Raw genomic sequence first — 19,574 nt, 5'->3', positions numbered from 1 at the left:
AGCAGGATGAAGGAATGGTGGAGACATCAAATAATGGTAGATGGCCTAAAGTAGATGCGCTAAATCTGGGTATAGTCTGGGTAATTTTCTTTTTAAAATTGTACTTCAATTTATTTCCTCTATAATTGGTCCTAAAAATTATGTGAATACAATTTTATTCATTTACAAATATGACTGAAGAATCAGTAGGCTTCACCAGATAGTCAAAGGGGTCCAGGATACAAAAAAGGTAAGGAACCTCTGGTCTAAGTAGTCTTTCCAACTTAAATTCAACAATCACCTACTATTAGCAGGGAACCAGGTTAGAAACTGGGGACACTTCTCTGGGTCTCTGGTTGATCAGCCTTCATTTTTGGATTTATATGTCAACTTCTTATCGTAGGACTTGGAACATGCTAAGTACTTAATAGATCTTTTCTCCTGCTTACTCACACATTCATTCACTCATCTATCACTCTGCTATGTGTAATTCTTTCCACCAATGTAGGTCACAAGCCATCCCAGACTTCTCATCTGGTGTGACTTTTGGTCCCATTATCTTCCATGAGTCCTCCATGATGCTCCACCAACATAGCATGCCATCATCTAGATTTGGCAACATTGCATGGCTACTAGTAGGGCATGACCATGACAAGCCCAGCTTCTTTTCCGGTCATACTCCTCCTCCTGAATAACTAACTCTTCATTGGTAAAGTGTTCTATCCTGCTCAGCCTATCAAATACTTTTCCAGTATCCACATCATTAATTCTTTTGAGATTGGTATTACATAAACATTGAGAATACACACATGAAAAATAAGAGTCCATCCCTCTCCTCAGAGAAGCTACAATCAAATGGGGGAAGGGGGTTAAGAAGAGAAGCACATACTCAATGAAATTTAAAATGAGGGAAAAGGCTTATAATGTCTTTGTCAAAATATTTGCTTGGTTAAAATCCTTAAAAAAAAATCAGGGGCAGCTGGGTGGCTCAGTGGATTGAGAGCCAGGCCTAGAGACAGGAGGTCCTAGATTCAAATCTGGCCTCAAACATTTCCTAGCTGTGTGACCCTGGGCAAGTCACTTAAGTCCCATTGCCTAGCCCTTACCGCTCTTCTGCTTTAGAGCCAATACACGGTATTGACTCCAAGATAGAAGGTAAGGGTTTTAAAAAATAAAATCTCCCAAACCTGGATGAATGCAGTGGCCTTCTCCTTGATTTTCATGATTCAACTCCTTATCCACAAGCGAACTTCCTAAAGTCTAAGTCTGACCAAATTACCTACCTACTCAGATTCCAATGACTCACCTACAAGACCAAATAAAAAATCCTTTTGGAGAGAAAAACTTCAAATGCTTTTCCTTTCTTGCCTTCCTACATTGTATTCCCTTCCATGTGCTCTCCATTCCAGCTATCCTGGATTACTTGTTCTTTCACCCAAACAACACTCCATCTCTCCTCTCCATTGGCCTTTATGCTGGCTGTCCTTCATGCTCTGTCCCTTTTTATGCCCATCTCTTAAGACTCCTTGGCTTCCTTCAAGATATCTCGAATCCCACCTTCTGTAGAAGGTCTTTCCTGGTCCCAAATTCAATAGTCACCCCTCTAAGGCTATCATCCATCGTTTCTGCATGCAGTGTGCCTAGTTTATGGAAAGAACTTCACAAATGTTTGTTGACTGATTGAGCAATTCTCCCTTTTACAGTCAGATACCCAGAAAAGCTTTTTTTTTCTTCTAATTTCTCATTTTTCAGCCCCATCTAATACAACTTCCTACCTCATCAATAAGAAGAAACTGCTATCTCCAAGGTGATCAGTGATTTATTAGTTGCATAGTATGATGTCTTTTTTGGATTCCTCATCTTTCTTATGTCTCTGCAACATCTGACACTGATGGCCACTCCCACCTCCTAAATCTTTTCTTCTCTCTAGATTTCATGGCCTTGCTCTCTCGTAGATGCCTTCCCACTTATCTAAACACTCATTTTTTGGACTCTTTTGCTGGATCATTATCCATTTTCTGCCTCCTAACAACTAGTTTCCCTCACAATTCTTAGGTCTGTTTTTCTCCATTTCTATCCTTTCTCTTCTTAATTTATCAGCTCCCACAGCTTCTGTTTTCATTTGTGCAAGTTATATATCCAGTCCTGTTTCTCTTCTAAGGTCACATCCAAAATCAACTGTCCGTTGGACATCTCCAACAAAATGTACTAACTACTACATCATTTCCAAAACAGAACTCCTAATATCACTTTACCTCCTAAACAATCCAATTTCTATTTATTTTGGGGACAACTACATGTTTCCAGTCACCAGGCTGCAAACACAGTGTCATCATTACCTCTTGTTTTAACTTTTACCTTCTGTCTTAGTAACAATTCTAAGACAGAAAAATGGTAAGGGCTAGGAAACAGGTTGAGTGACTTGTCTAGGGTCACCTAGCTAGGAAGTGTCTGAGACCAGAATGGACCCAAGTCTTCTGAACTCCAGACCTGGCACTCTATCCTCTGTGCTACCTAGTGGTCCCTATTATTACCTCTTGATACTCCCTACTCTCCATATCCAGAATGTGCCCAGTTTTGTCAATTCTGCTTTCATGATGCTTCATCTGATCCTCTCCTCGCCTCTCCTGAAATTTTCATCACCCCAGCTCAGGCTGATAATTATAAGGGCTTCCTAAATGGATTGTGGGCTTCCAGTCTTTTCTATCTCCAAGCCCTCCATCCATCTATAGCTACCAGGTTAACCTTCCTAGATCACAAGTTTTACCAAGTTGTTAATTGAAACAGGCTTCACTGGTTCTCAATTGAATCCATGAAAAATACAACCTCCTTTGTTTGACATTTAAAGCCCTTTATAAACTGGATCAAGCTTACCTTTTCAGGCATACTGAACATTAGTGCTCTTTGCAAACACTATATTCAAACCAAAAAGGCCTCCTTGACATTCTCCAAACTTGGTATTCCATCTCTTGCCTCCATAACTTTGTACATACTATCCCTCAGACCCAGAATATATTTTCTCTTCTCTTCTACATATTAGCTTCATTCACCATACATTGATGTACCTTTTCTGTGGGAATCTATTCTTGTTTCCCATAATTGTTAGCATTCTATGCTTCCTCCTCAAATCATCATGTAAGCCCTATCTTGCTTACATAGTTTGTCTCTCCAGGAGGTTCTGAGGATAATTTCTGAAATTATCAAGTATGTACTCATGTAGTTGCATCTTATATCCTTCCAGTAGAATCTAAGCTTCTGAAGTGTGGGGCATAGTTTTCATTCATCATAGATGGAACCCTAGTTCAGTTGGCCAATTCATTAATATTCATTATTTAATTAAATATTATGTGCCAGGCGTTGTGTTAAATGCTACAGTACAAAGACAGGCACAAGAAAATCTTTGCTCTCAAGCATCTCAGAGTTTAGTGCAAATAATTATGTACAAACATAAACAAGGGGAAAGTATTAGTATTAAGGGGGTGCAGGAAAGACTCTACGAGGACATGGGAGTTTAGCTAGGACTTGAAAGAAGCCAGGAAGTCAAAAGGTGGAGTTGAGGACAGAAAGAATTCTGGACCCGGAAGACAGCCAGTGGAAATGCCCAAAGTTAGGAGATTGAATGTCTTCTCTGAGTAATATTAAGAAGGTTGGATCACAGCATACATGAGTAAGGCATAAGAAAACTAGAAAGGTAGGAGACAGCCATATCATGACAGACCTTGAATGCCAAAATGTGCATTTTATATTGATCCTGGAAGTGACAGGAAGTTATTGGAGGTTAAGAAATGGGAAGGGAAAGGGAATAGATAGTGAGTTCAGTTTGGGGCAAGCTGAGTTTAAAAAGTCTCAGAACATTCAGTTGCAGATGTCCAGTAGGCAGTTGGAGATAGGAGAATGAAGGTCAGAAGAGAGGTTAGCCATGGATCAGCATAGACTATCTAATAATAGAATCAATGATAGCCAATGAGATCATGAGATGAAATGAGTTAGAAGAGAAGAAGGACCAACACAGTTCAATGGTTGGGGGTGGAGTGAGGTGGGGGAATGGACCCACAGTCAGCAGGTGGGACCTGAACGAAGGCACAGAAAAGGAAACTAAAAAGGAACAGTCCAATAGATGGGAGAAGAAGCAAAGTAGTTTCTTCCTAAAGTATTAGAACAGAATCCTTGCTTCTAGTAACTCTCTTCTTCAAATAAGTGCCACGATAATTTGGAAGCATGGATCTAACTGCCACTCCTCTCCTCATGAACCTTTAGTAGTTTCCTATTACTTTTCCAAACATACTGACTATTTCCCAACTTCATAAATTCTCGGTTCATATCACAATGGCCCAGACTGATTCTAGACCTCAGAGGTCTTTTAATCCAGCCCTTATTATATGAAAGAATATTTTGAGGTCCAGGAGGTTGTGACCTGCCAAAGTTTAGAGGTCATAAGTGTCAGAGGTAGAATTTGAACTTGAGTCCTGTGACCCCAGGACAAGGACTCTTTCTACTACATTACTAAGCTACTGCCTGATTTCAGCACCCTTTCTTTAGCCATTGACTTCACCATTTCCAGTTCTCTGAATCCTTTCTTTCTTCCAAGACTGAGCACAGGTGCCATCTCCTTCATGAACCTTTCCAACCAGTTCTTAATTCCATTTCCTTTGTATCAGACTTAAATATCCATGATATATGTTTCCCCATTCAAATACAAGCTCCAAGAAAGTTTGGGCTATTGTGCAAAGCACAAGACAGTGCTTTACCAGGCCAACATTTAACAAATGTTAAATAGATTTGTGGAATCTAATTATTATTTAGATATCAGTTAGACTACATGTCCACTGAGATCCCTTAAAACTCAGTCTTGTGACTTTGTTGCTCTTCAGTTGTTTCATTCATCCCGACTCTTTAGGGCTCTATTTGGGATATTCTTGACAAAGATACTGGGGTGATTTGCCATTTCCTTCTCTAGTTCATATTACAAATAAAGAATGGAGGCAAAAAACAGGGCTGAGTCTTGACACAGGGTCACTCAGCTAGTAAGGGTCTGAGACCAGATTTGAACTTAGGAAATGTTCCTGACTCCAGTTCCAGCACTCTATCCACTGTACCACCTAGCTACATTCTGTGATTTTGGGGGAATGATAAAATTGATGAGATCAGACACTAATAGAATTAAGAAGCTAGATTTTAAAGGAAGGTTGGATTCAATTTTGGATTTGCTACATTAGACTTTGCACAGTATATCCTTTGCAAGATGTTCATTGGGTAACTGGAATGGTGGAAGGGGGGCTCATGGAAGAGATTAGTATTTTATACAGAGAGATCTAGGAGTTATCTGCATAGAGATTATTATTGAAGTCACAGGAATGGATGAGATTGCCAAGGGATATACTCTAGAGAAAAGAGGAGAAGGCCAAAGATAGAATCTTGGTACATGTTCACATTTACAGATATAGTAAATTAACCATTAATGGGTTCAAAGACAGAAGACGACAGTCTACAGAATATTAACTACTTGAATATTAAATATATCAAAAGCTGAGTCCATTATCATCCTACTAAGTAACTACTGCGTCCTGGTTTTTCCATTCCCATCAATGTCATCATCTTTCTAATTCCTAAGGCATGAAACTTTTCAGTTATTTTTTATTCTTCTCTTTCCTTTGAATAAATGGCCAAAGTATCACCATTTCTTTTCTCAGTAGAGAATTACTTGGATCCTATCCCCTCCTTTTGTTTTCATAATTGCAACTCATCATTGAAACAGTATCTATCCTACTTTTCCCAACTCTCTGTATGCCTATTCCAAGTCATCTAGTACAGAGTTAACAACAGAATCTTCCTCAGTCATTTTACGGAGACACCATTTAGCAGAATGATCACTGGTTTCTATACATTTTGGCTATCCGTAGAGTCAGACCATCTGTTCTCAAATACTAGCTCTAATATTTTTTAGTCTGTCTAGTCAAGAAGTCAAGACAAGTATCACTTATTAAGGTTCTGTTACTATGCTATGCCCTGTGCTAAGCAAAAAACAAACAGAATTCCTGCTCTCAAGGAGCTCACAATCTAACAGAGGAGACAATATGTTAATGACTAGGTACAACATGATATATAGAGCATAGACTACAGAGAATCAATGGAAGAAAGGCAATGGCATGGAGGGAAAGTAGAAAAGCCTCTCTGTAGAAAGTGAGGATTTAGCTGGAACTCAAGAAAGTTTAGGAAGCGGGGAGGTAGGTAAAGATGAAAAGGGAGAGATTCCAACAATGAAGGATAGCCAGGGGAAATGTATGAGGTCAGGAAATGGAGCATTATATATAAGGAAAGGCAATGAGGCCAGTGTCAGTGGAATACAAGATATATTGGAGAAATTAGTGATATAAATATATAGGGACAACATGAGCTCTAAATTTTAAGAAGAACACTAAGAAGGTGGAGGGCATCCAGAAGTTGGCAAGCAAGAGAGTAAGGGGCATCAAGTTTATGTCATACACTTATCGTTCAAAAAAATTAGTATGTTTATCTCAGAGAAGACAGTGAGAGGCAAGGGGGAATGTTACATAGCTTTCTTTAAATTTTTGAAGGACTGATACATAGGAAGCAATTACAGATTTATTCTGCTTGACCCCAGAGAGAAAGAATTAGTGATACTGGATGGAAGTTAGGAAGAAGCAAATTTAGGTTTGAGGTATGGATAAATTTGCTAACAATAGAGCTACAAAAAATTAAAATAGGATGCCTTGAATGAATGAGGTCCCCTTCACTTCCAGCAAAAGTTGGAGAAGAGATTCTTGTTCAGATACAGGTTGAACTTGATAACTTCCTAGGTTCCTAGGTATTATAAACAGGGGCCAATTATAATCCTTCAGTCTCAGTTTTCTCTTTTGATACATGTGGGAAATAAAACTATCTACCTTGCAGAGTTGTTTTGAGAAAGGTATTTTGTAAACCTTAAATTTGTGCAAAAGATAAGTTACCATTATTTATATACTTTCGTTGTTGTTGAGTCATTTCAGTCATTTCTGACCCTTTGTAACCCATTTGGGGTTTTCTTGGCCAAGATACTGGAGTAGTTTGCCATTCTCTCCTCCAGCTCATTTTACAGATGAAGCAAACAGGGTAAAATGACTTGCCTACAGTCACACTGATTAGTATCTAAGACCAAATTTGAACTCAAGATTTCCTGACTCCAGGCCTGTCACTCTATCCACTGAGCTAACTTGATAGCCCCATTTATATGCTGATAAATGTCTACTACCTATTTATGATTGTAGAGTTTTCTGCAATCTGGCATTCCATGATCTCCTTGCCCACAATTGCCATGGCCAAACAAATATAATTTTTTATGGATTTTCCTCACTCCAGATCAGCCAATCTGTTTGCCATTTCCCACTTATCGCACGCTCATTTTGTTTCCAAAAGAACACAGGGATTCTTAACTTTTTTCATATTGTAGGTTCCCCTAACAGCATGGAAAAGCCTATGGACCCTTCTTAGAATAGTGTTCTTAAATTACTGAAAGAATTGATAAATTTCAGTTCAAACTTATTGAAAATAAAGATTTGTTTTTTTCCTATCCAAAATCTTGGATGCCTTGAAATCTATCTATGAATTCCAGATTAAGAACTCTTGTCTTAGTATATCTCATTTCTTCTGCCTAAAATCACTGCCTTCTTCCTCTCCACATTCTCCCAAATCTATGGCCCTCACTACTTTTGAAATCCATTCAAAATTTATTTTTCTTTTTTTCACAATGATATATCAAAGTCTTTCTAGTGGAGAGGTAGATTCCAATATCAAAAGGATTCAATATAGCAAAGCTATATTTGAAAAAAATTTCCAGTTAAAAAATTACAGTATTTCCACTAGGTCAGGGAGGCAAGAAACCCCTTATTTAAATCTATTAGTTTCTGAGCTTTCTGTAGGTATTTCAAAAGACATTTCTACTTAAAAGGAGGTTCCGATCCAAAAAGGCAATATCTGATATAATTGTACAAGTAACTTCATGAAAGAAATGCCAAATGTGCAAAATAAGAATCAAGAGGATTGCTCAGTTTCTTTGTGTTGGTTTCCTTATTCTTCATCACATTTTCTAAGTTATTGCTGAGGAACTACATCAAGGTCTGAATGGGGTCAGTCCACAGAATCACAAATCTCCTTTGCTTTTTGGTTGAATTCTTCTGGGTGGTCAGCGTAGCCATAATGTCTGGTGCCAAGGATAGCAATAGTCTTCACATATGAATGTGGCCTTAGGGACTAGATGGTGTTGCCAGAATGGCCATCTAGGCAAGATCGGGCTCCATAGATGACAGAAATCAGAATGTCTGGATCCATCTTCCCAATCCGCATGATCATTGGTCTTTTGGCCCATCCATAAGAAATAGTCATATTTCTAAAGGCAGTTTCACCACTGGGTGTCTGTTTATATTACATTACATTACAGTGGTAGATATAGTCTGTCATAATATCATCTTCAAATATTGAAACATATTTTCTCTTAAAATTGGGCTTTAAACATTGCACAAGGCTTAAGCCAAAGGGTCCTGCAATTCTAAGGCCAGCTAAGGGATTAAAGGGGTCAGTACAGCTCCCAAGGCTTTGATCCACACTGAAATTGGCCTGTCTTGATCAATACTATCAGGTCTCTCTAGAAAACCCTACAGCTCCACTAAGATAATGTGCTTCATCCTCCTCCTCCACCATGTCCACTCTCTCCTTGCTCATCCACCAGCCCAGCCTGGGCTCTGGGTGACCCCAAAGAAAGGACCCCAAAAATTTTACTTTTCTAGTCAGGATTCCATAACTGGAGCTATCTGAATAGATTATTTCCCATACTTTTTCAGTACTCTTGATATTATTAGTTATTTGTTTATTTTATGCTCTATAAAATCACTTTTATATGTATTTCTATTCACTTACTGGTGAATATGCACTGTCTTCTCATCTAAACTTACTAAAGATAAGTACAAAGTGCCCTTCCATATCCTTCAGATACATATACAGGTAGGCAATGCCCTGAACACAGTATTATGTTCAAAAATGTCTACTAGATGACCAATAGTAATCTTAAACTGTTTTCTATAACTAAAGGCCAATGTATATAACTTGGAGAAAAGGAAAAAAGATATCTTGATAATCAACAGAGGGCAAAGAAAACTTTCTTATAAAAAGTCAACAAAAAGGGAAAATAAACACAAGATAGGTAAAGAATTCCAGAATGTAAAACAGAAAATAATTGAGTAGAAAAAAAAGTTTTACAAAGATAGTTAGAAAGAAAATCAAACTATAATTGGTGTTAAAACATTTTAATATTAATAGATGAGAATCCATTAGTGGTAGTAAGGACCAGTCATAAATTCCATATATTGGAATATATTCACACATGTAGATCTATACACACATGCATATACACACAGAAATACATACATGCATCCACATATACACAGACAGACAGACAGACAGATAGATAGATAGATAGATAGATAGATAGACAGACAGACAGACGGATAGACAGACAGATAGATGGATGGACAGACATAGATAGATAGATAGATAGATAGATAGATAGATAGATAGATAGATGATGGATAGATAGACAGACGGGTAGATAAGACAGACAGATAGACGGATGGACGGACAGACACAGATAGATAGATAGATAGATAGATAGATAGATAGATAGATAGATGGAGAGACAGATAGATATGTGGATGAATAGATGATAGATGATAGATAGATAGATAGATAGATAGATAGATAGATAGATAGATAGATAGATAGATGGAGAGACAGATAGATATGTGGATGAATAGATGATAGATGATAGATAGATAGATAGATAGATAGATAGATAGATAGATAGATAGATGGAGTGACAGATAGATATGTGGATGAATAGATGATAGATAGATAGATAGATAGATGGATGGATGGATGGATGGATGGATGGAGAGACAGATAGATATGTGGATGAATAGATGATAGATGATAGATAGATAGATAGATAGATGGATGGATGGATGGAGAGACAGATAGATATGTGGATGAATAGATGATAGATGATAGATAGATAGATAGATAGATAGATGGATGGAGTGACAGATATGTGGATGAATAGATGATAGATAGATAGATAGATAGATAGATAGATAGATAGATAGATGACCCTGGGCCAATCACTTAACCCCAGTTGCCTGGCCCTTTCCACTCTTCTGCCTTGGAACCAATACTTAGTATCCTAGTAATCTTAGTATCTTAGTATTCTAAGGCAGAAGGTCAAGGGTATAATAAAAAAGAAAGTATATGCGTATGTGTGTATTCATAATATATGTGTGTGTATAAAAGATGACATACTATACTGTGCATATCCTAGAAAGTGAGAAACTGGGTTTCTGTTAAGGGAAATCATTACTAGAGATAAATCCAAGTGCCATGAATGTGAAGTTTCATGTTGGCTTCCTAAACAATTGTTTGGAAAAAGTGAGGTTCTGACCTTGCAGCCTAGCTGGAAAACAAGTTGCAGTAGTACTTAACAGTGACATGAGTCATTCCTGCCACTGGAGGGAGCCAAGTCACATCTACTTTTGATGTGATTTGCTCAACCAGCTTTCTGGTCTACATTCAGAATAAATTAGAACTACTAAGAATATAAATTGCTTTAACGTGATCTCACATTGCTAAAAGCAGGTTTTTTTATACCACCTAAAGAAGGTTTTATACACAAAAGAGACAAAGAAGTGATTTCTGGAGTCAAATGAGCTACTATGGAGCAATTCAGAGGAAAATTTAAATTAAATTGTCAAGTAAGGCCAAAGAAAGTTTACAATGAACTTATCAAAAGTTTTAAGAAAATCTAGGAAGTAGAAAATTTTAATGTGTTTAAGAAAATGGAGGAAAAAAAAGGCATTACATTTGTTCAACTGGAAACTGAAAGCAGCTTTTAGGAGTGAAGGTGACAATTATTTTGTCAATTAAGGGCTTGGGGGCACTAGATGGAGGTAGAAGGTAGGATATAAACCAATGATATCATTCATAAGGATCTCCAGGTCAGCAGATTTCCTTGATAAAGCAGGTAGGGAAGTCATTCTGCAACTTAAATGCAATAAATGTTTTATAAATGATCAAAGTAAACAAAAATGAAATCCCTATTTCTTGAATTCCAAATTTTTATCTCTTGAACCAAAATATATGGCAGAAAAAAAAAACCACTTAAGAGGTGGGGTGGGGTGGGGGTCCACACTGGAATGTTAAGTAATTTGTTCTAGTTCTCATAGTCATTATGTGCAAAGATTGAACTTGAACCCAGGTCATCCTGATAACAACAGAGACCCTCTGTTCTCTCATGCTACTTATATTTGATAACATAGTAAAATGGAAGATTTTCAGAGAAATTAAACTGTGTTTGAAGACACCATTCTTTCTCACATTAGAGGATATACTGATCCACTTAACCATGTGAGGACATTGAAATGAAATGAAATAAATAATTTTTCTAAACCATAATAGATAGAAGAAATGAAAAGGACCAAGAGGATTGAATCACTGCCAATACAAAAGGACTAGTTCATCTTAAGACACATGAAAAATGAATTTTCCAAAGTCAGTGACACTGGTCTTTGATCTGTGATCCTGTTCTTTTTTTTAACACTTATGTTCTGTGTTAGTATCAATACATAGGTTCCAAATCAGAAGAGCATTAAAGGCCAGGCAACTGGTGTTAAGTAACTTGCCCAGGGTAACACAGATAGGAAGTGTCTGAGTCCAGATTAGAACCGTGGTCCTTCCAACTGCAGGCCTGGCTCTCTATCCACTAAGCCATCTACCATCCTATTCTTTTAATGAGCATTACTTCTAACAGGTAGAAGTATTATTAGTTCACTGTTTCAAAAAAGGTAAAAATAATAGCTAATATTCATAAAGCGCCTTAAGTTTGCAAAGCATCTTGAATCTATTAACTCATTTGAGCCTTCATGAATGGGGCTACAATAATATAGTACTGTATTTAATAGTATATTATTTTTGTTAGATTTTAAAACTTACAATTTGGTTAATCCATACCAAATCATTTTCTTCTACATCACCAACAGATAGGAAGCCCCTACAATATGGGAAAATATCAAGCCAAATTAAATGGCTATCCATTCTTTTTATGTTTAAAAGATAGAATGTCATTTTAAAAAATTTCATTCAACACCCTGAACACCTTTGTTTAGAAACAAAGATAGAAAAAAACTATAAGTTTCAGGCTATGTACTTCATTTAAAATGTATTCTTTTGTTCCCCCTTATGATAAAGTAAACCTACATAGTAAAAAATGTCTTGATTGTAGAATTACACCTCCTGGAAAATTTGTTGTTGAGGAAGATAGCATGGAGTTTCCAATGTTGTATTATGCAAATTAATTTTTTGTTTTCTTTCTAAATGGTTTAATAAGAAAACAAAGAACTTGGATTCATGTAAGAAAAAATGGAGATAAAATTCTTTCATTTTTGAAAGTAAAAATAAAAATGAAATTGTGTACATGTATGATAAAAGGATTAAGAAAATATAGATCGATATCTGTCCTATCAAATAAATGTCTAAAGCAAAGAAGAAATGAATTAGAAATAGGTTCTAATTTTTTATGCCTTCCAATCTGAATTATCTTTATTTCCAAATCAAAGGAACACAAAATCTATCATGTATATAACCTGAAAAAAAGCATACTTAATTTTAAGTCTGCAGAAATCTCTAACAGATATGGGTAAAGAGGCCTGTTCTCCTATGAAGATAAATATAGAAGACCTATTGATAACCCTTTTTGATAACTTCCTATAAAAAGTCTACTTAGGCCAGGGGTTCTTAAAGTAGGATCTGGGAACTTTAAAATATTTACATGACTATTTTAATATAATTTGCTTGCTTGTAATCATGTGTATTTTGTTTTATGCATTTAAAAACTTTATTTTGATAGGTCCATAGGCATCATCAGAATGCCCAAGGATCATGCACACACAAAAAGGTAAAGAACTCCTGACCTGGACTTTCTCTTTATGAAATTGCCTTATTTTATGGAATATTAAAAGACACTGAGAAAAGTATTAAAAAGTGGAACCACTGTAAAATCCTGCTGTCAATCTTTAGCACAATCTATAATATACAATGAAAAAGGCATATAAAGAAAAGAAAAAAAACATGCAAGAGAAAAGTTAGCATAAGATAGAGAGAACATATGCAAAACTAAGGCTGTTGGTTGATGGAAGTATAAAAAACACCAAGAAACATCCATGAGTAAAAAGAGTGAAAAGAAAGGAATACATGAAGTTTATTCTGAGCTAACTTTATTCCTCATATATTAGACACATATTTAAATCTCTGCTTCACTTTCACAGTGTGGGTAGTTAGTTGAGCATGTCCAGATTAAAAGAATAAAAGAATGGGGATAGTAACAGAGTGATAGAGTGATGGAGTAAAAGAAAAGTGATAATGTAAAGGGTAAATAAATAAGAGGTATTTTGATGCATATAACTATTAAAAATACAATAATTAACTTAACCAATCAAAAAGGTGATTATATGCCTATGTCATCTGGTTCTTTCTAAATTAAAAATATATAGAAGAAGCAAAAAAAGAGAGGAAAAGAATTAGGAGATTGGGAGATGTGAAGCTAGTTGGAGAGTAGAAGTCTAAAATGCTTCCTTTAAAAAATGTACTAATATGAAAACTATGCTTAAAATAAGGCATGCAGATGACAATTTCAATAAGCATCAAACATTGTTGCTATTTAAAGTGTATTATATTACACTTTATTATTTTTAAAATATAAGAGATGATATAGTGCATTCACTTTCCTGTGCATTCATCTGTAAAGCATAATCACAAGAGAAACAGTTATCTTCAAGCAAACTTTCTGCCTGGGCTATTTCTTTATTCTAATAAATTTTCAAATAGACAAGTCAACTCTTTGGACAGGTAGATTGAGCTATTTTTATAAAATTAACCATTGTCAGAAATCTTCAACAGCTAACACTTTTCCTAAGTATTATTTAGGGATGACCAGAATAAATAAACAAATAAACATTCTATGATCTACCCAATTAGAAAGGTCTATATTGCCCACAAGCTCACATAATCAAAACAATACATCTATTACTTCAGAAGAAAGGAAGCAACACTAATTTTGACATATTGTGGTACTATATATCTAAACATTGAACAAAGCTTCATTTTTCCTAATATTCCCTGAAATGTATAGAAGAATATAATAAATTCAGTTTCTTTCAAGCTGAGATTAATGGGCTGACACAGTGAAATAATGAGTTGTCTGCTTCAGTTGCTATAGCAATAAGCATTTGATAACTGATCAAAGTAAATAAAAATAAAATCTATATTTCTTGAATTCCAATTTTTTATCTCTCAAACCAATCTGTGTGACAGAAAAAACCAAAACCATAATATGTGTATTTTGATATGGAGAGCATTTCATGAATAGTAAAGAATAAGTCTGAAAGCCTTATTGTGTGAAATAAATCCAGTCAGTCAAGATGGATAAGTGCTCAAAAAAAGAGAAGATGAAAAATTTAAGTTACAATATCTGTGAATGCCACAATGTGACAAAATATTACCAAAGCATAGAGGAAAAATTTTAAAATGCAAACACCCTTTGCAAGAGCCATGATCATCTTGTTTATCCATTTTCCTTCATCAACATAAGGTCCTAAATTGCCTAAACCCTCTACTGAATTGAAATGTCTAACCAATTTATCACCCTTTAAATTACTTGGGCAGAAGAACTCTCTGCTCACCAATATAAGAGGGTCATAAATCAAAATAATTTTGGCAATCAAAAATGTGAACTACTCGCAGTCTTTGCATCACTTTGGCTACAAGTTGTTCCAAGTAATATTCATTTATCCACGATTAATATTAAATTTAATTATAACTGACAGCATTACCTTCCTAACCACGCAAAAAAAAAAAAAAAACGTTTCTCCTGGGTCCAATGGCCCGTTTTACGGTTACCTGACAAGCCGGGTGATTTTTAAATAAAGTAAGTTTGGTTCTGCAGTCCTGAGACCGGCCGGACTGCCCACCCCATGGACTGAAGAGAGACATAGTACAACTGCCTATCCTGGACAGAGGAACGCGGTGCCTAGCCTCGGCCTTTCTGGAGCCAGAAACTTTCACCGGGGGTCGGAGATCGGGCATCCACTTACAAAAGCTCGGCCTGGGCCCCGCATCCCCCCGCCGGCCTAGGCCAAGGCCACGGCCACGGCCATCCCGAGGCTGACAGTTTCACTCTCTCGCCGGAATCTGGACCGTTGTGTCTGTCCGTGGTGCTGAAAGACCCGTCCCTCCCGCTTCCCCGGGGGGCGGGGAAGGAGGACCCGAAAGAGTGGGGTGGGCTCCGCGCTTTAAACTCTTTCCTAGACAAAGGGGAAGTTTAGGCAAAAGGAACTGGAACTAAACGGTCCTGCTGGGCATTTGCACGCTCAGGCCGTGCTGAGGGAGAGAGCCGCTACGAAATCTGGCCTGCCGCAGTCTGCCCAGAACCCCCGGCCTCAGGGTCACGGCGTCCAACCCCTCCTCCTGGCACCGAGGAAGCCGAGGCTCCGAGACGCAAAGGCCAAGTGACTTGCCCAAGGTCACACAGTCCGGAAGGGGCCCGTTTCCTGCCCTCCGACTAGATAATCCCGGAGGAGGCGCCCCCTGCCCTGACAGACGAGGGACCGCAGAAAAGCGGGGAGGACAGCGAGAGATTGAGGGGGTGCCTGCGTCGGGGCACCCCTCCACTCCAAGGGGGTGAGCTCGGGTTTTCTTTTGTTCTCCAAGGGGGCGAGTGTGTGTGTGTGTGTGTGTGTGTGTGAGTGTGTGTGTGTGTGTGTGTGTGTGTGTGTGTGAGAGAGAGAGAGAGAGAGAGAGAGAGAGAGAGAGAGAGAGAGAGAGAGAGAGAGAGAGAGAGAGAGAGAGAGAGAGAGAGAGAGAGAGAGAAAGTGTGTGTGTCCGCCTGCCCAGTCAGGGTGGGGAGCTCTGCCCCGGGAGAGCCACAAAAGACCTGGGGGGGTAGTGGAGAGGCACAATCCCCCCTCCGGGGTTCAGCCTGGTCTCCTCTGCTCCCCGGGTTCCCACAGCACCCACATCCATCATCCTGAGCCCTACAAAGCTCTCCACAGCTCCTCAGCCCGATGATCTCCAGAGACCCTTACTCGCCCTGTCCCCAGGCCCTCGCCCAACCCTCTGGGCTGTGCCCCTCACTGACCCTCGCGGGGTCAGCATCTGCATCTGGCACCCCGCAGTGGTCCCTCGGGCCTTGTCATTTAGCCCCCCTCCCTCTGCACCCCTCTGCCACTGACAACCCCCTCCGTGGGATGACCCCTGGACCCCTGTGACTTAGCTCCCTCCAGGTTTGCATCCGTCCCTCCGTCCCTCCCCCCCCCCCCGCCGTTGCGCCTGCTTCTCGCTGAACCCCTGCTGTGCTTCCTTCAGTGCCCACCTCAACCCCTCCTCGTTGTGCTCCCCAAAGTGCCCCTCCTCTCATCCCCTCGTTATGCCCCTCGTTGACCCCTCGTGCTCTGCCCTTTGCTGACCCCCCCGCTGTGCCCCTCACTGACCCTCCCCCGCCTCGCCACCCCCCCACCAAGCCCCTCACTGATGTGCCCCCCCGCTGGGCCCCTCCCTGATTCCCCCATCTACTCCCCAGCACTGGTCCCCTCCCCCGGACCCACCATCGCGCTCGCACAGCTGTATGGCCTCCAGGCTCAGGTTCTTGATCACGTCCTCGCACGGGCTGGCCGGGCTGCCCAGGGCAGGGTCGAGGCGCGGCGGCACGTCCATGCTCCGGCTCTCCCTATTTCTCTCTCCGTTTCTGTCGGTCTCTCCCTCCCTCTCTCCCTCTCTCCTTCCACAGCTCTGCTACTCTCCTCTCAGCTCTTCCCCAGCGCCGGGGCCCGACGCGGCTCTGGTAGCTCCGGCCGTGGGAGCGTCTGACACCGACTGAGGCGGAGGAGCCCGGCCAGGAACGGGCGCGCGTGCGCGGACAGCGGGAGGGGGCGCGAGGGCGCTAGGCAGCGGCGGGAGGAGGAGGGCGCCGGGGCGCGCGCCTGAGGGGAGGGTTGGGGGAGGGGATGGAGAAGCCCAGCCGGCCCCGGCGCCTACGGGAGGGTGCAGGGGCACGCGGGGGCTCCGATGCTCAGGAGCGCGCCCACCCGCCCTCCAGCCAGCCCGCGCTCGCGCCAACTGCCGCGTCGGGCTCTCGGGCGCGGGCGGGGCAAGAGCGGGGCGAGGCGGGGCGGGGGGGAGAGGGAAAACGGTCTCCAGCGCGCACATCCAGGGGCGGGCAGAGGAGGAGCCGGGCGGCGCCCCGCCCCCCGTCTCCCGCTCCCCGCGACGGCGGAGGATAGTCCCCCGAAGGCAGACTTCGGGGCTAAGCGCGAGTACCCGGCTCCCGGCGGGGCAGTATCCAGCATAGAGCAGCCCTTTCCCTTGGCAGGTGGATCTTCTGCCTGGCTATAACTGTCTGTCTGTCTGTTTTGTGTGTGTCCATCTATAGCGGTTTTTGTCTATCTCTAGTTGTGTCTGTCTCATCTGTGTTTGTCTATCTGCATCTAGCCGTGTGTGCATGTGTATTTGTGTCCCTATGTCTATGTCAGTCTCTGTGTATATGTCTGTGTTTGTGTCTGTCTATGTGGATCGGTCTGCATTTGTCTCTGTCTGTATGTGTGTCTATATCTACATATCTGTGTGTCTGGCTAGTTGTCTGTCTATGTCTGTAGTTCTGTCTGTATAGAACGGTGTCTGTCTCGGCAGCCTGTCTATATTTTCTGTTTGTAGCCAGCTGGGACTCTCTAGCTGTCTGTCTGTCTCTACTTATTTGCATCTGTCTGTCTATATCTGCTTGTGTGATTGTATCTGTCCATCTGTGTGTCCATCTTTCAGTCCATGTCTGTCCATATCTGTCTATGTCCATCTGGGTGTGTGTCTGTCCATATAGCTGTCTACCTGTCTGTATTTGTCTGCTGGTGTCTTTCTGTTTGTTCTTTGTTAGTGTGTGACTATCTGTGTCTAAATGCCTGTCTGAGTCTTATTTGTCCATCTCTGTATCTCTACCACTCTGTAATGTCTGTCTGTCTTTCTCTGCACATTATCTTTCTGTTTGTGTCGATCTGTCTGCCTTTGTGCTGGTGTCTGTATCTGACCCCATCTACCCACTGCCTGGTTCTGTGTGTCCCTATACAGCAGATCTCTGTCTCTATCTCTCTGTCTCTTCTCCTTTCTCTCTCTCTCTCTCTCTCTCTCTCTCTCTCTCTCTCTCTCTCTCTCTCTCTCTCTCTCTCTCTCTCTCTCTCTCTCTCTCTCTCTCTCTCTTTCTCATCTCTCTCTATCTTTCTAGCATCTCTTTATATCTGTCTGTCTCTATCATCTCTTTATCTATCTGTTATCTTATCTATTTATATCTGTCTGCCTGTCTGTCTGTCTGTCTCCTCTCAGTCTCTGTCTGTCTGTCTGTCTCTGTCTAATTGTCTCTGTCTATCTGTCTCTCTCTCTCTGTCTCTGTCTCTCTCTCTGTCTCTGTCTCTCTGTCTGTCTCTCTGTCTGTCTGTCTCTGTCTCTATCTTTCTCATCTCTATCTCTATCTTTCTATCATCTCTTTATGTCTGTCTGTCTCTATCATCTCTTTATCTATCTATCTGTCTGCCTGTCTGTCTGTCTCTCTCCTCTCTGTCTCTGTCTGTCTGTCTGTCTCTGTCTCTGTCTGTCTGTCTCTGTCTCTGTCTGTCTGTCTGTCTCTCTCTCTCTCTTGCCCTCTCGCCCTTCCCCTTTCAGAAGTTAGTAGAATGTCCCTTTTTTCTGCAGAAAGCTTCATTTCTGTTCAAACATCTCTTTAAGACCCACCTCACCAAGTAAGGCTACCTGACTATGGTGCATAGAATGCTACTGTCTGGGAAAAGTCAACATTGTGAGTCATCCAAAGAGCAAAATGGAAGAACGGACAGTATAAGGCTACAACTGTGAGAAGTGGTATAATAACTTATTTCTAAAGCCCTTTAAGATGAACAAAGCACTTTACCTACATTATCTTATTGAAAGGAGGTAGGCATTGAGGCTATATCTCCACTACTTCATAGACCCCCCTTTGTTCCTCAGAGCCAAATAGTTGCCATATCTCTCTACGGTGACCTCCATGACATCTTTTGCATTCTATTGCCTCCACTTGTGTAACCAAGGCCTTAGTTTAAGCCCTCATCACCTCTCCTTTGGAATATTGTATTAGCCTCCTAATGGATCTCCTTGCCAATCTATCCTTCACACAGTTTCCAAAGTGATTTTTCATAAGACCATGTAATTTCCTTGCACAATAAAATTTGGTTCCTTCCTATTACTTTGAGAATATGATATAAATTTTTGAATCCCTGTTTTAAAATCCTTCACAACCTGGCCCTAACATATCCTTTAAGCCTAAATATCACTAGATATTCCAGTAGGTAGAGCTTCAAGCCTGGAGTCAGGAAGACTTGAGTTCAAACCCAGCCTCAGACAGTACTTGTGTGATCCTAGGTAAATAAATGTCTGGGCCTTGTTTACTTGTTTCCTCCTCTGTAAAAAGAGCTAGGAAGGAAATGGCAGGA

General features: G+C 40.5%; 1 protein-coding gene, 1 long non-coding RNA gene and 1 pseudogene across 2 annotated transcripts in view; 1 reads left to right on the top strand and 2 right to left on the bottom strand.

Annotated features, from left to right (window-relative positions):
* Positions 1-17,055, bottom strand: part of PHYHIPL (phytanoyl-CoA 2-hydroxylase interacting protein like) — a 74,783-nt gene extending 57,728 nt beyond the window's left edge. Inside the window, exon 1 of the mRNA XM_001375983.4 lies at positions 16,674-17,055. Within this exon, the coding sequence (XP_001376020.2) occupies positions 16,674-16,782 (109 nt within the window). The 5' untranslated portion in view covers positions 16,783-17,055. The remainder of the gene's footprint in view (positions 1-16,673) is intronic.
* LOC130453900 (1-acylglycerol-3-phosphate O-acyltransferase ABHD5-like) lies at positions 7,981-15,152 on the bottom strand (annotated as a pseudogene).
* A 90-nt stretch (positions 17,056-17,145) lies between the features above and the next one.
* On the top strand, positions 17,146-19,324 carry LOC130453901 (uncharacterized). Its single transcript, XR_008911563.1, has 2 exons — positions 17,146-17,437; positions 18,802-19,324. It is a non-coding gene; the product is annotated as an uncharacterized LOC130453901 (long non-coding RNA).
* The last annotated feature ends 250 nt before the right edge of the window (positions 19,325-19,574 follow it).

This window comes from Monodelphis domestica, chromosome 1, assembly GCF_027887165.1.
Source record: "Monodelphis domestica isolate mMonDom1 chromosome 1, mMonDom1.pri, whole genome shotgun sequence".
NCBI lineage: Eukaryota > Metazoa > Chordata > Mammalia > Didelphimorphia > Didelphidae > Monodelphis > Monodelphis domestica.
This window is presented reverse-complemented; position numbering and strand designations above follow the sequence as displayed.